The sequence below is a fragment of the Petaurus breviceps genome, unplaced genomic scaffold (genome assembly GCF_028583685.1).
Source record: "Petaurus breviceps papuanus isolate PSGF00001 unplaced genomic scaffold, PetGlider_PUasm1.0 186, whole genome shotgun sequence".
Taxonomy (NCBI): Eukaryota; Metazoa; Chordata; class Mammalia; order Diprotodontia; family Petauridae; genus Petaurus; species Petaurus breviceps.
In genome coordinates, this window is record NW_027185798.1 from 15,657,593 (window position 1) to 15,673,895 (window position 16,303).

The 16,303-nt window shown below is 46.7% G+C and overlaps 1 protein-coding gene across 1 annotated transcript in view; it reads right to left on the reverse strand.

Annotated features, from left to right (window-relative positions):
* Window positions 1-16,303, reverse strand: part of TRPV2 (transient receptor potential cation channel subfamily V member 2) — a 43,608-nt gene that overhangs the window by 7,009 nt on the left and 20,296 nt on the right. The window contains exons 5-14 of the mRNA XM_069089578.1: window positions 14,086-14,226; window positions 12,242-12,546; window positions 10,276-10,449; window positions 8,097-8,252; window positions 7,429-7,524; window positions 5,935-6,005; window positions 4,162-4,327; window positions 3,554-3,620; window positions 2,643-2,941; window positions 1,265-1,392 (exon numbers count right to left, since the gene is read on the reverse strand). Coding sequence (XP_068945679.1) covers window positions 1,265-1,392; window positions 2,643-2,941; window positions 3,554-3,620; window positions 4,162-4,327; window positions 5,935-6,005; window positions 7,429-7,524; window positions 8,097-8,252; window positions 10,276-10,449; window positions 12,242-12,546; window positions 14,086-14,226 — 1,603 coding nt within the window. The remainder of the gene's footprint in view (window positions 1-1,264; window positions 1,393-2,642; window positions 2,942-3,553; window positions 3,621-4,161; window positions 4,328-5,934; window positions 6,006-7,428; window positions 7,525-8,096; window positions 8,253-10,275; window positions 10,450-12,241; window positions 12,547-14,085; window positions 14,227-16,303) is intronic.

Genomic DNA, 16,303 nt, shown 5'->3' on the forward strand with positions numbered 1-16,303 from the left:
AAAGACGTGCGAGGGGCGGCTAGGTGGCGCAGTGAATAGAGCACTGGCCCTGGAGTCCTGAGGACCTGAGTTTAGATCTGGCCTCAGACGCTTAACACTAACTAGGCATATGACCTTGGGCAAGTCACTTAACCCCAATTGCCATGCCTTTCCCCTCCAAAAAGAAAAAAAAAATAAAAAGACGTGGGAATCTCAGAAGGGTCCAGATTGGCGGAGGCTATAGACCCATTGTCCTCATTCTAATCCAGCACATCTGGAAACCTGGGAAAGGGCCTGGGCCTGTGACTTACTGCCATCTTGTGGCAGACAGGTGTAGGACAAGTAGGCCTGAAGAGGGAGAGAAGGCTGTCTAGATGCCTTGAGCCTCCTTGCTCTGTTTCTGACTGTTGGGCTTCCTCAGGCTCTCAGGACCATTCGCCTTTCCCAGGTGTTTAAGGCACCTGGGAGTTTAAGACAGCTCTCATTGTGGGAAGAAAGGCTTGGTTCCCTGTGCAGGGATCGTAGATGTAGAGCTGGACGTGGCCTCAGAAGCTGGCTAGTCCAAATCCTCCATTTTACCAGTGAGGCAAACAGAGGTGAAGTGACATCACCCGGATGGTAAGTGTCTGTACTGTCCAGCCAGTACAGGTCAGAGGCGCCCTTTGAAGCCGGGTCCTCTGACTCCAGAGGCTGGTGTTCCTTCCACCTGTCCCGCCAAGCTTCCAATCAGAAGAAGAGCTGAAGCAGCCCCAGGTCCAGGCCTGTGGCAGCACTCACCCAGACCCACTGAACTTTGACCTCTGGCTCTGCCATCAGGCTACCCATACAGAAGTCTCTGAATGCTTCTGTTAATACAAACCAAGCTCACATGAGTGTTAGGGGGCCAGCCATGTAGCACTGTTGATCCATTTGGGGTTCCCAGTCTACTGAGACCGTCGTGTCTTTGAAATACTAGATCTAGGGTTGAAAAGGACCCCACAACATCATCATCAGGGTTTGGCCTTGCCCATCAGCATCTATATGGAGCTCTGCAGACTAGATTATAAGGAGTAAAAAGGACATTGGGAGGGAGTTGTTAATGGATCCAGCTCCCTGGGATGGTATAGAAGCCTCTAAAGTGGCTGTGCATATGGAGGGCAGGACTGGAGTCAGCTGGCATCAGGGAGCCTGACTGAGGCCGCCAGGTCCAATGCGCCCACTATACTCCTGGGTAGAGAGGACTGTGCCCCAGAATGATGCTGGTTTGGAAACCTTCTTCCACTTCCACAGCCCCACCCCGGCTTACCTGAAGCACCATCTCTCATCGGGCTTCTGGTCCGGAGTGGTGCCCACTGTGAGGAGAATGCCTGATCGGTCCTTCTTCTTCTTGCACCACCAGTAACCCCTCTCCATCTCAAGAACTGAGATGGCTCTCTGAGAACAGAAGAGGTACATCAAGGATGAACAGACCCCCTACCTTGGGGTGGAAGGCAGGGCCCATCTGGAAATGAGAGGACAGGACTAGCTTGTTGTCTTGGGACAAATGGGACTCTGCCTTGGGGCACCTACTTGGAGATCAGATGGGTTTATTCTGTGTGGGTTTACTTGAGTTGGTGACAGCTATCTTCCTCACACCCAATCTCATGGATTTCTGCTAGCCTGAGCTAGACACCACTGCCAGGGACCTGTCCCTATGGGACCCTTCTCCCGGGCTTACCTGCTGTGACCCCCTTCCCAGATCTTTAGAGAGAGTGCCAGACCTCTCCTCTCCTGGTTCAGCTGCACCTGTGACCCCCAACCCTGTTCAACTCTTTTTGCCTTATGTTTAATTAGAATTCTATCCTCCATGCCCGTTTCTACCCCCAGTCTTCTCCTGACCAGGGACAGAGAACCACTCTCCCCACAGTCTGCTAACTATATACTATTAATTTCTCCAGACCCATGTAAGCCTGGGCTCTACCCTATGCCCTCATTTTTGCCCTCTAGGTTCCTCTGCACCAAAGTGTCCCCATTTCCCATATGGACAAACTGAGAACCCGAGAGGAAAAGAAATCTGCCTAAGGTTATGTCACTATTCCACAGATCTTTAAGGGCAAAAACCAATACTCTTTTTCTTGTTGTAACCCAAGCCCCCAATCCAGTGTCTGACACATAGTGAATATTTAATAAATATTTGTTGAATTGACCCAAAAAGAGGACCATGATTACCTGATCTCCTATTCCCCTTCCACTGACCCCCAAGATCCTCAAATCCCTGGGCAGTGAAAGCTCTAGAATCCTAGATTTAGAGTTGGAAGGGACCTGAGAGGTCATTGAGTCCATTTTACAGGTGAGGAAATTAAGGCACAGCTCCTTCTTCTTCCTCTTCTCTTCCCCTATGCCCCCAACCCCCTGTGAAATGACACAGGCCCTGGACTTAGAGACCATTCAGCCTGACCCTCATTTTGAAAAGGAGGAAACTGAGGCCTGAAGAGGTTAAAAGACTTGCCCAGGGTCACACAAATAGATAAAGGCAGAACCAGAAATCAAACCCGGGTCTTCTGACTCCAAATCCAGCTCTCCTTTTCCTCCATCATGCCTTGATGCTCTCCCTCCCCTCTCCTCCGGGGGGCTGCCACTTGGGGAATCTGGGGCCAGCTCCTGGTTCTGCCTCAATTTCCCCTCCAGGGGCAGGAGCGGCTGACCTGCAGCTTCCAGATGCTCCAGCTGTCCGTGGCCACACTGTTGACAGTCTCGCTCATGAGGGCGATGAGCATGTTGAGCAGGAGGATGTAGGTGAGCAGCACATAGGCCAGCAGCAGGAACATGATGAAGCCCTGGAACTGCAGCTCCTTGTGGAACTCCAGCTCACCCATGCCGATGGTGAACTTGAAGAGCTCCAAGGAGGCCTCCACGAAGCCTCCGTAGGGGGCCTTGTCCTCCTCCGCCTGGGACTGGTTGGAGAAGGTGGGCAGCGGGACTTCCCTGCTCAGGCTCACCAGCGCTGCAAGTCAAGCAGGCCGTGAACACTGTTAGGTGCTGGGGCCACAAAAAGGCCCTTAAGGAGCTCACAGTCTAATGGAGGAAACCACATGCAAAAACGTGCAAAACCAAGTGAATGGCAGGTAAATGAAGGAGAATCGACAGAGGGAGGCCTCTAGTGTTAAGGAGAAATAGGAGAGGCTTCTTCTAAAACATGAGAGTTTAGTTGGGCCTGGGAGGAAGCCAGGAGGCAGAGATGAGGAGGTAGAGCATTCCAGGGTGGGGGGCCAGCCTGGAGGGAGGGGTATGTAGGACTGGGGATGGAGGGAGAGCGAGGAAGCTGATGTCACTAGGTGGCAGACTGTGGGAGAGGGACATAAGGTCTAAAAAACTGGAGGGGGGATGCCTGCTTTTGAACACCAACAGGACTTTCTGTTTGATCCTGGAGGTAAAAGGAACCCCAGAATTTATTGATTAGAAGGGTCAGAACCATTCTTCAGGAAGAACATTGGATGCTGATTGAAAGATGGGGTGGAATGGGAAGAGATTTATGGAAAGGCAGCAAGAAAGGCAGTGGGTAGGCTCCTTGGTGGGAGGGGGTGACTTCAGAGCTTTGGAAGAGGGGGTCCCTTACCTATGGCAAAGCCAAACAGGAAGACAAAGTAGACCAAGAGGAACCGGAGCAGATCTCGGAGGATGACCTGGAACAGACACCCCCGCCCCAAAGGGGCGCCCCATGAAGGAAAGAAACCTTGGAGTCAAAGACTCAAAGTTCCCAAGCTAGAAGGTATCAGAATTTGAACTCAGCTCTTCCTGACTCAAGCATAGTGACCTAAACCTTAAACTGCATTGCCTCTCTTGTGGTGACCAAAAAAATCAGCAACTTGCTGGGAATGAACCTCTCCAACTGGTCTAGGCTAAATATTCAATTTGATTCAATTCAACAGACATTTATTACATTGTCTTCCCCCCTAGAGTGGAAGGAAGCCTCAGGAGGGCAGGGACTCTTTCACAGTCTTTGTGTCCCCAGTACTTATATTTTTCATAAACAATTGATAGATGGCTTGAGAAATGCTTATTGATTGACTGATTGTCCACTTGATATGAACCTTAAAATACTGGAGTATCATTGGGTCTTGCCACACAATTTTACTTGGCTTAAGTAGGAGCAAGACTGAGTTTCTCCTGTTTTTCATCTGCCCAGTTTACAGGACCCCTTAGAGTCAGGAGGGCTGCACCCACCTTCTGTATCATGACGCTGTAGATGCCTGTCTGCTGGAAACCACGGGCATAGTAGAGAAGGTTTATCCAACCCAGGACCAAGGAAAAAACCAGGATGGGCAGGTACAGGCTGAGTTCTAGAAAGCACAGCACCTGGGCCACCACGGAGGTGAGTGCCTGGCTTAGGCTGGGGGAAAAGACATCAGCATCAAGCCCACTGATAGTCTAGGGGACTCCCCAGAGGCCCCCCAATACCCTTGTCCCAGGAATGCATGCTCAGGACCACCTACACACACTCAGAGACCCCCTCGGAGAGATTCAGCCCAAAGTAAAAAAAATCCCTTATAGAAGTAGTATAGGGTAATGGGAAGGGTCCTCATTTTGGAGTCCCAAGTCCTGGGTTGAAATCCTGACTCTGCTACTTAGTGCATCTGGCCTTGAGTTTTCTTGTTTGGAAAAGGAGAGGGTGGGCTTGGGTGATTCTTAAGGGCCCTTCCGACTCTAATTGTCTGACATGTTGCAGTTTATAAAGAAGAGATTATTTGAGAATTTCTGGCTTCCTTTCAACCTTGGTTAATATAAATTCAAACCCAGTCCCCAGATAAACCTTCTTCCATTCCAGAGAAGGGAGGGTGATAGATAAGCTAAAAGCCAGGGGATAATGAGAATAAAGTTCAGAATTAACCCAGACTTCCTATCTGTGGAAACAGAAACAGGAATTAAGTTCTCCAGGAACTGGCCTGGCCATCTGGCCCTTCAGTTGGGAACAGAGGCCAATAGGCCCCAATGCCATATTCTCCTAAATCCTAGGAGACTCTTGTTTAATTTTGTTGACTCTCTTTCTTAATTTCTTTCTTTAAATTTCAGCTCTTTCGTTTAATTTCTCTGAGACTCAGTTTACCCATCTGTCAGATGGGCAAAATAACCTTTACTCTGACTGCCTCATGGGTTTTCTGAAAACTGAATGAGATTATGTAGGTAAATGGAATTGGAAGGGGCTATAGAGGTCCTATGATCCACTCCCTTCTCCCATTTTAATAAGGAAGGCATTGAGGCCCAGAAATATTGTATAAATGGCATCTGTTATTTATACAAGATCTGTGATGTTTATCAGTAGAATATTTGCAGATGAGAAAACCCTCTACTAATGCAGGTTGACCTCTATTCTGTAACTTGTAGCCTTGAAGAGGTCAAGGGAGTGAGTACCCGTCAGTTGGGGAATGGCCTAAAAGTTATGATCTATGAATACAATAGAATGTTATTGTGCTGTAAGAAATGGAGGGGGTGGTTTCCAAGAAACCTGGGAAGACTTGTATGAACTGATGCAGAGGGAAGGGAGCAGAACCAGAGCAATGTATATAATATTGACAACATTGTAATGACTTTGGAAGACTTAAGGATTCTGACCGGTGAAATGACCAACCAGATGAAGAAGCCTCCTGGCAGAGAGAGGAAGGATGCCAAGGACAGAATGAGGGGATGTGACTAATTTGGGAATTTGCTATGCTTGCCTATACATGTTTGTGACAATAGTTTTGGTTTTCTTTCTTTCTGGGGTGGGGAGGTAGGTGGGGGGGGCAATGGGAGAGAAAGACGATAGGGTGGCAGCTGTTCTGGGCCTATGGGATGGTGAGGCAGCATTGATGTGTGTCCCTCTCTCTGGGCCTCACTCTCCTCCCTGTAACAGTAAGGGAGCTGGAAAATGCAATCACTAAGCTCCCTTCTAGTTCTGACATTCTGGGGTCCTGAGGGAGAGGAGGCAGGCAGTTCATTCCCAAACATCCTGGAACATACATGAGGATCTCAAAGTAGCTATCGACAAACGACGTCCAGATGAACAGGCGTCTCCTCCAGAAGTATTGAAGCTGCCCAAGACACAAGAACAAGACAACTTGAGAGATGGCTCTGGATCTCCAATCAACCTTGAGACCAAAACATCCTTTGCCCCTCCCACTAGGGACACTTCCTAGTACAAAGTGGTTGGCAGTCACGCTCCACTGGGGATGTGGAGGTCAGGGAAAGGAAATCCCTGCCATAACCACCCTCCTCGATCACAGATTCAGAAACTGGGCTGAAAGAGACCCCCCAGAGTCAAACAAACATCCATATAGCGTCTTAGTACCCCAAAATGGGGGAGGTGGAAAAGTTTAGGGATCATCTAGGCTAATCCCCTTTTTTTACAGAGGATGGGAAACAAGGCTGAAAGGAGGAGGAATGACTTGGCCAAGGTCACAGTCCCTTAGTGGAAGAGCTCCAACTGGGACCCAGGTCTCTTGACCACACTATTGCCTGAGTGCCAGGCTTATGCTTCCTTCCATTTTCCAGACACACTGACCAAAGGTTCTGGGAAGGCTTCAGGATCAGCTGGGCTGAGAGATTTTCCAGCCCCTAATCATTCATCTCTGAGACCAGGTAAATACAACCTTCCCTGTCTTCCTCTATCTCCTCCCCCCAACCACTATCCAAACAATGTGTCCTTTCCCTGTGAATACCTTTTTTCTACCTGCTGTTCCATCTTTCTTCACTTGGGAAACTGCTCGAGGGCAGGATTATTATTCATGGACCAAAGTATATATGGTTCCATGGAAAGAATATTGGCACAGATTGTCAAAAGACCTGTCTTCTGGTCCTAACTTTGCTTCACACTAGTTGTGTGAACATGGGCAACTCATTCGATTTCTCTGGACCTCAAATACTCTCTTAGTAAAATAAAAGTTTTAAATTGGATGACCCTCACCTTTCTTCTAGTTCTGACATTCTGTGTGTAACGAAAACCTTATCACAATGGTTTTGTCTGGGAAGGCTTGGGAGAAATTCTCTGTGGACTATATCCCCCAGAAGGTTGTGGGAGGTGCAGCCCCTGGTGTGTGCCCTACATCTGTTCTAGGATTACACTGGCTCACTATTGAGCAGGGTCACAGGAGCAAACAGTGCAAGAGATTTGTGGAAGGCATGAAATTCAATTTTAAAAGCATTTATTAAGTGCCTATGATGCTTGGGTTATAAAGACAAAAGAAGGAAATAACTCTGTCCTCAATGAGCTTACTGTCTATTGAGGGAAAAAAACATATGCATAGAAAATTCAATATAAAATATAAGCCAATTAATTTCTGGGGGAAGACACTAGCTGGGGATGGGTGGTGATCAGAATAGGTTTTCTATAGGAAGTGGCATTAGTCCCATTGGGATGCAGGTGCTAAAGATCATGGCCAGGTGACCCAAAGACTAGACCCATCTTCATGTCTGCCACCAACCAGTGGCTCCTCAGGAGAAGGAAGAGGCACTTACCTGGCCAAAGAAGAGATAGATGCCCCCAAAGAGAATGAAGATGTGTCCCATCAGCAGCATCGAGTTGCCCACTGTTGCTTTCAGAGGATTGAAGTTCTAGAGGAGAAAAGTCCAGAGCTCCCTTCAGGTCCCCCACCCCTCTCCTCAAGGGCTAGCTCTCTCTCTCTCCCTCCTATTTCCAATCTTGATCAAGAGGAAGATTTCAGGACCTCCTTCCCTTTTCATTAACCAACTGTCCCCTGCTCCAGGCTACCCTCCATCTTCCCAAGGCTTTTCCTATCTTCTTTGCTTCTTTCCATACTGTGCCCCCCCCCCTTAAAAAAAAAGGCAGCCTTCCCCTTTCTCCTTTAGATGTACTGCCTCAGCCCTCTATCTGAGGTGGAAGGGGGCTCAGAGGTCAGCTAGTCCAATGTGAGCCACAATAATATACCACACAAATAGGCATCCAGCCTCCCATGCAATACACTGGAATATTGCCCAGACGATATACTAGACAAATGGTCATACAATCTCTCATATGACATGGTGGAATATTGCCTAGACAGTATACTCACAGGTAGTTACCCAAACTCCCTTGTCCCCCAGACTGAGCCTCTCCCTCTTCTCCCAGAATTGCCCCCTCCTTTTTCTCTCCCTCCCCAGAACCTTCTTTCAGGGTGTGTCCTCACCTTCCCTAGGATAGGCTGGTGGTAGGTGACAGCCGTGAAGATCAACATATACAGGAAGTAGGAAATCAAATTGAAGCGAAATCTGGGAACCAGTGACTCCCATTTCTCCTGCAGTAGCTTGTTCAGAGGCTCCAAAGTCACCATCTTGTGTCGATTCTGGGAGAGGGACCCAAGCAAAAATACAAAAATGAGGCATTTGCAAGGGCGTGACAAGGACTCCCAGGGTCCAGGGAGATCCCAAAGTTCACTCAGCCCTGTGCCTTCTAGCCCCGGGAGACCCCAGAGAGCTGGCAACCACATTGGGAGCCAATGGGGAGAGGTGGCCATTCCCAAAGCTGGCTCATTCCCAACTGCCCTTGGAAGCTCATTGCAGGTAGGAATCATTCTCCAGCAGCACCAAGCATATAGTAGGAGCTTAATAAATGATTATTGATTGACTAATGATAGACTTCAGGACAAGGGCTCTGTATATCCATACAAACACGGGAAATCTGCACCACAGAAGATTTCACTTCTGAAATGTCTGACCAGAGATTAGGGGGAGAAACACCGAGGTAGGTGGGACATCTTTCCAGGCTTCACATTGGAGCAAGAACCATGTCTGAACTAACAGCCAGAGAAGACAATGGGATTTAGAGCTGGAAGGAGTCATCCAGGCCAGTGATCCTCAGACTTTTTGGTCTCAGAACATTTACCCACCTAAGAACTGAAGACCCTTCCTCCCCCAAGAGCTTTTGTGGATTATATCTATTGATATTCACTATATTAAAAATTAAAATGTCTTAGCATTATGAAAGAGTTTTGACCTTGAGGACTCCCTGAAAGGGTCTCAGGGACCCCGAGGGGAGGATCCTTTGAGATCTGCCTATCTTGCCCAAACCTTTCATTTTCTGGAGGAGCAGAGAGGTTAAGAAACTTCTCCAAGCTCCCTCAGTAAGTATGAAGCAGAGCTCAAACTTGAACCCAAGACCTCTGACATCAGCACCACTGGTCTTTCTATAGCAATAGCTCATGTATCCGGCCCTTTCTTGCCATTACAAGCCCCTTTGCAATCAGTACGTCACCTGATCATTACTTGTCCTGGGGGAGATAGGAGTAATGATGAAGGCGACCATTACAAAGAATTCTTTGGGATTCCCTTCCATTACATTATTATCTACATGGTATTTTTGCATGTGTTCTCTCATGTTAGAATGTAAACTCCTTGAGGGCAGGGATTATGATGCTTCACACAGTACCTGGCACAGGGTAGACACTTAAATGTTGACTGACTGACTATCCAATGCCCAAAAGTTCACATTCCCTGAAAGCCAGATGACTATAATTTTACAGGGTGTCCCAAAAGTCCAAGCACAGCTTTCAGATGAAATAGACCTCACCTGGACTTTTGGGTCACTGTGTACACATGAGAAAACTGAGCCTTTGGGGGAAGTCACAAAGCTGATAAATGGCAGATCCACTTCCTACAGGGGACTTAGGGAGGAGATGCCTATAGGGTCTTGAAAGGGCAGGGGAGTCAGAGCAGTATGGTAGAAAAGGGGCTGGATTGGGAGTCAGAGTATCTGGTCTTCAATCCCAGCTCTGAAATTTACTACCTGGGTGACCTTGGGCAAGTCTCTGTTCATCTTGGGCCTCAGTTTCCTCATCTGTAATGGTATTGGACTAGATGACTTCTAAATCCCCTTCATATTCTAGATCTAAAAGCCCATAATCTTTTCTTTTCTTTCTTTTTTTTTTGGGAGGGGGAAAGCAGGGCAGTTGGGGTTAAGTGACTTGCCCAAGGTCACATAGCTAGTAATAAAAGCCAATAATCTTAACTCTTTGCATGTCCTCATCTGCACCTAAGAGTGCTGGATATGATAGCCTCTGAGGCCCCTTCCAGCCTAGATCTAGGACCCTGTGTCACTAAACAGAGCTGTAGAAGTATTGGGGGGTGGGAATGGGGGGAAGGGAGGAAGGGTGGGATCACTTAACCTCTGCTGACCTCAGTTTCCTCATCCATAAAATGAGGGGATTGGACTGAGTGACCTCTAAGGCTCTCCGTCTATGAATCTCATGTAATGCCTGGTCCTAGGTGGTCCCTGGGAGGGTAGCTAGTTTACATTAGGATTCACTGGGTACCCAGCAGTGATCCCTGGAATGTGTCTGGTGCAGCAATGGCGGCAGCTGGTCCTCTCACCGGGGCCTTGCAGCCAAAGGCGATGATCTCCAGCACTGAATTGTCCTCACAGCTATCCACGGAGGACAGGTCATAGAGCGACACCTGCACAGGCCCATAGGTCCACTCGGTGAACTTCCGGGAGAGGTGCCGATATTCCCCAGAGATTTCCCGCTGCAGAATGTGCTTGAAAACCTGGAAGGGAGGACAAATCCTGAGGCTTTATTTCTTCTCTATTCTGTTTTTTTGCCCCTCAAGCAATCAGTCTCCAGAATTGGGCTCAGACTTTGGGGCCATGAATAGGGGCTGTCTAGGGGTCAGTCTGCAAAGCTCACTTCAAAGGATGGACGTGTCAGGGATCACTGCTATGTGACCTTAAGAACCTACAGTCATGGATTCAGAGCTGAAAGGAAATTTAAAGGCCTCTGATCCTATTCCTTTCTATAGAGGAGGAAACTGAAGCTCAGACAGGCCACACAATTTTCCCATTATCACACAACTACAAAGTGGGTAGGTAGGTGGTCCAGTGGGTAGAATGCCAGGCCTGGAGTCAGGAGGAGAGAGTGAGGCTGGCGACTTTGCATGGCCTTGCCTCACTTAAATCCAATTCACTTGCATGTCATCACATCACCTCCCTAATGTCATGGTCCTCTTTGAAAACAAAGGACATACATCAACAAAAGGAAGACCCAAGTTCAAATCCAGCCTCAGACACTCACTGACTGTAATACCCTGGACAAGTCACTTAACCTCTGTCTGCTTCAGTTTCATCACCTGTAAAATGTAATGCTTTAAAGACCAAATAAGATAATATTTATAAAGCACTTAATAGTACAATGCCTGGCACACAGTAGGCTCTCTTTATATATATATGTATGTGTGTGTATGTATGTATGTATATATATATACATATATATATATATATGTACATACATATATTGGAGTCATAAATGGAAGCTGAGGAGAGGCCAATTCCAGTTTGCTATTAAGGAAAACTTTCAAACAATCTGAGCTGTCCCCAAGTGGAATGGGCTACCTGAGGAGATGGTGGATTCCCTCTCACTAAATGCAGAGGCCAGAGAATGCGCTGTGGGGATGTTGAAGAGGGTAAAACTGTAATAAGCAGTTTTTACCCCAGTAGCCAAGCCACACAAAACATGCAATTAAATTAATTTTTTTGGGGGGGGAGCAATTGGAGTTAAGTAACTTGCCCAAGGTTACACGGACAGTTTTTTTTGTGTGGGTGTTAAGTGTCTGAGGCCGGAACCAATCCCAGGTCCTCCCAACTCTGGGGCCGGTGCTCTATTCACTGCGCCACCTAGCCACCCAATTAAATTAATTTTGTAAGACAAAGCCAGTTGGGACTCTAGGACACCAAGAGAACCGTTTTGGAGAAGGGATAGAGGGAGCAGATTCTCTAGCAGGGTGGGGGAACCTGCAGGCCCTTCAGCTAGCCTGCACTTGAGGACGTAGAATGCCATATGTGACCTCAAGACCACAGGTTCCACACCCCTATCCTAAAGCATGACCCCTGAAGAAGGAAGAATGACTTCTGTTAGCTTTCTATTTTCAGCAGTTATATATAATAACATAGACTAGAATCTAAATAGAATCAAAAGGTCAATTGTCTCTATAATAAAAATACAATGTAATCAGTGAAAAGTAATATAAATCAGTGAAAAGAGCACTGGTCCCAGAATCAGGAGACCCAGGTTCAAATCCGGCCTCTGCCACTTACTATTGGTGTGACCTTGGGTTCCTAAAGTCCCTTCCACCTTAGCTCCAAAATTATATTAGCCTATGATCTTACGAACTTCAAATGCCATATAAATTTCAGTGCCCTGGGACAGCACCCATGCTATCTCACCTTAGTTATAACTCTGGCAAAGGGGATTGATATTCAGGTGCAGCTTGAACCTGATGGTCTACAAGCTCCCTTAGGATTCTGAGATTCTGAAGGCAACAGGATGGGGTAGGCCTTGCTCACCTCAATCTTCCCCTCCTTTGCTGCCAACTTGAGTGGCGTCAGCCCCTGGAGATTAGCGATGTTCTCCAACTTCACAGAGGGGCAGAGGCGGGCACCCACTTGGAGGATGTAGTCATACATGCTGTTCACCTGGGCACTGTTCTCCACTGAGTCATCCGCAATCATCACCAGGGCGTGTAGGACCGTGTTGCCCCAGGTGTCCACAGCCTCTAGGCAGGCCCGGCGGTCGGGGTCAGGATTTTCCAGGAGGTACGATACAATATCCCATTGCCTAGTGCAGGCGGCCAATGACAGCGGCAGCTCCCCTGGGGTTAGAAGGAGGGCAATTGGGATGCTACTTTTAAGCAGGTGGCTCCTGTTTTCCTTAGGAACACAGGTTAGGGAAATCACACCTTGCCAGCCTTCCCTTCCCCCTAGACCCCTCTGCTTTTTGGTCACCAGGCCACAGATGGCAATGTTGATGGGAAATAGTCAAACAGACTGTGGTACACAAAGATAATGGGAATGATGAATATGAAGGATTCAGAGAAGCATAAGAAGACTTATATGAACCGATGCAGAGTGAAGAAAACAGAACCACGAGGACATATACAATGTACCTCCCTTTGCAGAGGTGGGGGACTATGGGTATAGAATACTGTATATACTCAGATTCAGTTAATGTGTTGATTAGCTCTGTTGAACTTATTTTTCTTTCCTTTTTTATTCTATATTATAAGAGACAGCTTTCTGGGGAAGGGAGTGGACTGGTGAAATGGGGATATAAAAACAAAATGCATCAAAAAATAAAAATTAAGTATATTTTAAATAAAGTTAAATAATTTAAATAAAAATTGAAATCTAATGGGGTGGCTAGGTGGTGCAGTGAACTGACCCTGGAGTCAGGAGAACCTGAGTTCAAATCCAGCCTCAGACACTTAACACAAAAACTAGCCATGTGACCTTGGGCAAGTCACTTAACTCCAATTGCCCTTCAAAAAGAAAAAAAAAGTAAAAAAAAATTTCAATCTAAAATAAAAGCCAAAAAGCATAAATAGAAATTATTTTTAAAATAACTATGGAAGAAATATGAGAATGCACTTCCTTCCCTTCCTTTTTTTGCAGAGGTGGGAGGCTCCAGATGTGGAGGACTACCTATGTTTCTCAGATTCAGTTGTTTTTTTCCTCTCGTTTCTATTTTTTTTTTTTAATGAGGGATGGCTCTCTGAGTGGGTGGAGGAGTGATATATTGGGAAATGAAAGTATGTAAAAACAAAACCAAAGATATCAACAAAATTATTTTTCAAAACTAGGTGGATAGGGCCAACTAGGTGGTTCAGTGAATAGAGCACCAACCTTGAAATCAGGAGGACCTGAGTTCAAATCTGGCCTCAGATATTTGACACACTCACGAGCTGTGTGACTTTGGGAAAGTCACTTACCCCCAATTTCCCTGCCTTCCCCCCTCCAAAAACAAAACAAAACAAAAAACCTAGGTGGACAGCTACAACTGAACTCTGTTGAGCTCAGTCCTCTGGGGTCATACATTGCCTTGTATACTTAGAGCTGTGGCCATGACTCTTTCGGGGCAAATTCTAAGAACTATCTCTGGCCTATCCCTGACACTCCCTTTTACTCCTCTTGATTCTGTACAGCCAGACTAGGCTCAGAGAGCCACAAGTACATAGTAACATAGAGAAGACTGTCAATGCTCAATGACTATTTGTCTAATGAATGAATTAAAGGCTTCTAGGTGCCAACTAGAAGAGACCCCCTATTCACAGAGCACTGCCCCATCCACACCCCAGCTCTACGCAAGACAAATAGGCCAATGGCATGCCAGGGCAAGAGCCTTACCCACTCACCAAAATAGAAGCAAATTCCTTGTCTCTGTTTCCCAAAGAAACGCCCACTGGCCCTGGCATGGAGGTCGGCTCCGTTCTCCACCAGCACCTTCACACACTGAAGACTTCTCTTCTCAATGGCAATGTGCAGAGCACTGTGACCTGAAGAAACAGACAAGGTGAGTCGGAGAAACCACCAAGGGAGTACCTGAGGCTGACTGGACCAGTGTACGAGCAGAGCTGGAGGAAGGTCACTAGGACATCAACCCAAGGTGGGGACGGAGATAGCATTGAAAGTGAGGGGAAGAGGATAGTTCAGTGTAAACATCTTATCCTTCCATTAGATTAATTACTAAGCAACCATTTGTTAGGGGCGTACTGTGTGTCATGTACTGAGTGTACCAGGGTAAAAGGAAGTATTCCCTACCCTCGAGGAGCTTGCACTCTAAAAGAAGAGACAAGACACATTGGAAAAGGATGGCCAGAGAGGGGTGTGAAAAATCTGAGTTCAAAATCTGCCTCTGACACTTCCTAGCTGTGTGACCCTGGGTAAGTCACTCTGTGGCTTGGTTTCCTCATCTATAAAATGAGGAGGTTGGACTCGTTGGTTGCATTTCATTCATCTTTATGTCCACGGAATTGAGGCAGTGCTATGCACATAGCAAATACTTAATACATTTGTTTTTGCTTTTTTTAGAGGGGGGAAGGCAGGGCAATTGGGGCTAAATGACTTGCCCAAGGTCACATGGCTAGTAAGTGTGTCAAGTGTCTGGGGCTGGATTTGAACTCAGGTCCTTCTGACTCCAAGGCCGGTGCTTTATTCACTGCTCCACCTAGCCACCCCAACTTAATACATTTTAACTGAATTGAAGTGAATTGCATTTTTTCAGTACATTGCAGCACTTTTTTTTGGTCCAGACTTGATTTCTTCACTGTGTGAAGAACCAGGTAAGGAAACTCCTTCTGCAAACAGGGAGACCTTAGATATGTCACTCTATCCCCCTGGGCCTCTATTTTCTCAATTGTAAAATGAGGCAGATGGATTAAATGACCTCAAAGGTCCATTCCAGCTACGAGTCAATGATCCAATAGAGCCAGCAACTGTTCTGCAAGGATCATGTTGAGAGAGTCACTGGGGGCACTGAGAGGTCGAGTGATTTGTCAGGGGTCACCAAGTCAGTAGGTGCCTAAGGAGGGACTTGAATCCAGGTCTTCACTCTGAGACTAGCCCTCTATCCACTCTGTCCTGTTGTCTGGACATGTTATTGTTTAGTCATTTTTCAGTTGTGTTCAACTCTCTGTGACTCCATTTGGGGTTTTCTTGGCAAAGATACTGGAGTGGTTTGCCATTTCCTTCTCCAGCTCATTTTACAGATGAGGAAACTGAGGCAAACAGGGTGAAGTGACTTGCCCAGGGTCACACAGCTAGTAAGTGCCTGAGGCCGGATTTGAACTCAGGAAGATGAGTCTTCCTGACTCCAAATCCAATGCTCTGTCCCCCTGTACCACCTGGCTGCCTCTGCCTAAGGCATACTAGTTGCTTAATAAATTCTTGTCCAGAAAATGCATGAATGAATCTTATCTTGGGACCATTCTTGTCTGTTTTTCTAGAAATTCTCTGTAGCAAAATGTGCTGAATGCCCTTCTCCTATTGCTTTTATGCTTTGTTATCCCTAGTGTTTAGCACATTAATAAGCAATTAATAAATGATATTCATCCATGCATACTTTCATTCAGACATTCATTCATTTATCCATCCATCTACTAATCCATTTATGCATACATCCCTTCTTTCATCATACACGTATTCATCCATCCATTCATTCATTTGTACCAATACAGCCATCAAGCAATCTACCCATTATCCCTCAAACTCATTACACACGCAGCCCACCTCCTTTCCCACTCATTATCTTTGATATCTTTTATACTATTTCTCAGCTGCCAAGATTCATTGGGAACTTGCAAAACTTGTTCATATCCACCATGAATGTCTCCATTCCCCTGTGGATCACCTAAAATTGTGTTTTTCCCGAGATCATAGCACCCCACTAGTCAAAACTACCAGAAGATTGGTATTCAAAGGATGAGCTTTTACAGTGTCTGAGGGTCATTGCAGGAGGGGCACCATATCTCAGACACAATCCAACATGGCTGATTTTTGCAAATTCATTTCCCAACAGGTCCCACCTCTACCCCAGCTAGAGAGATGACCCTCCCCACTGAGGTAAAATAACAA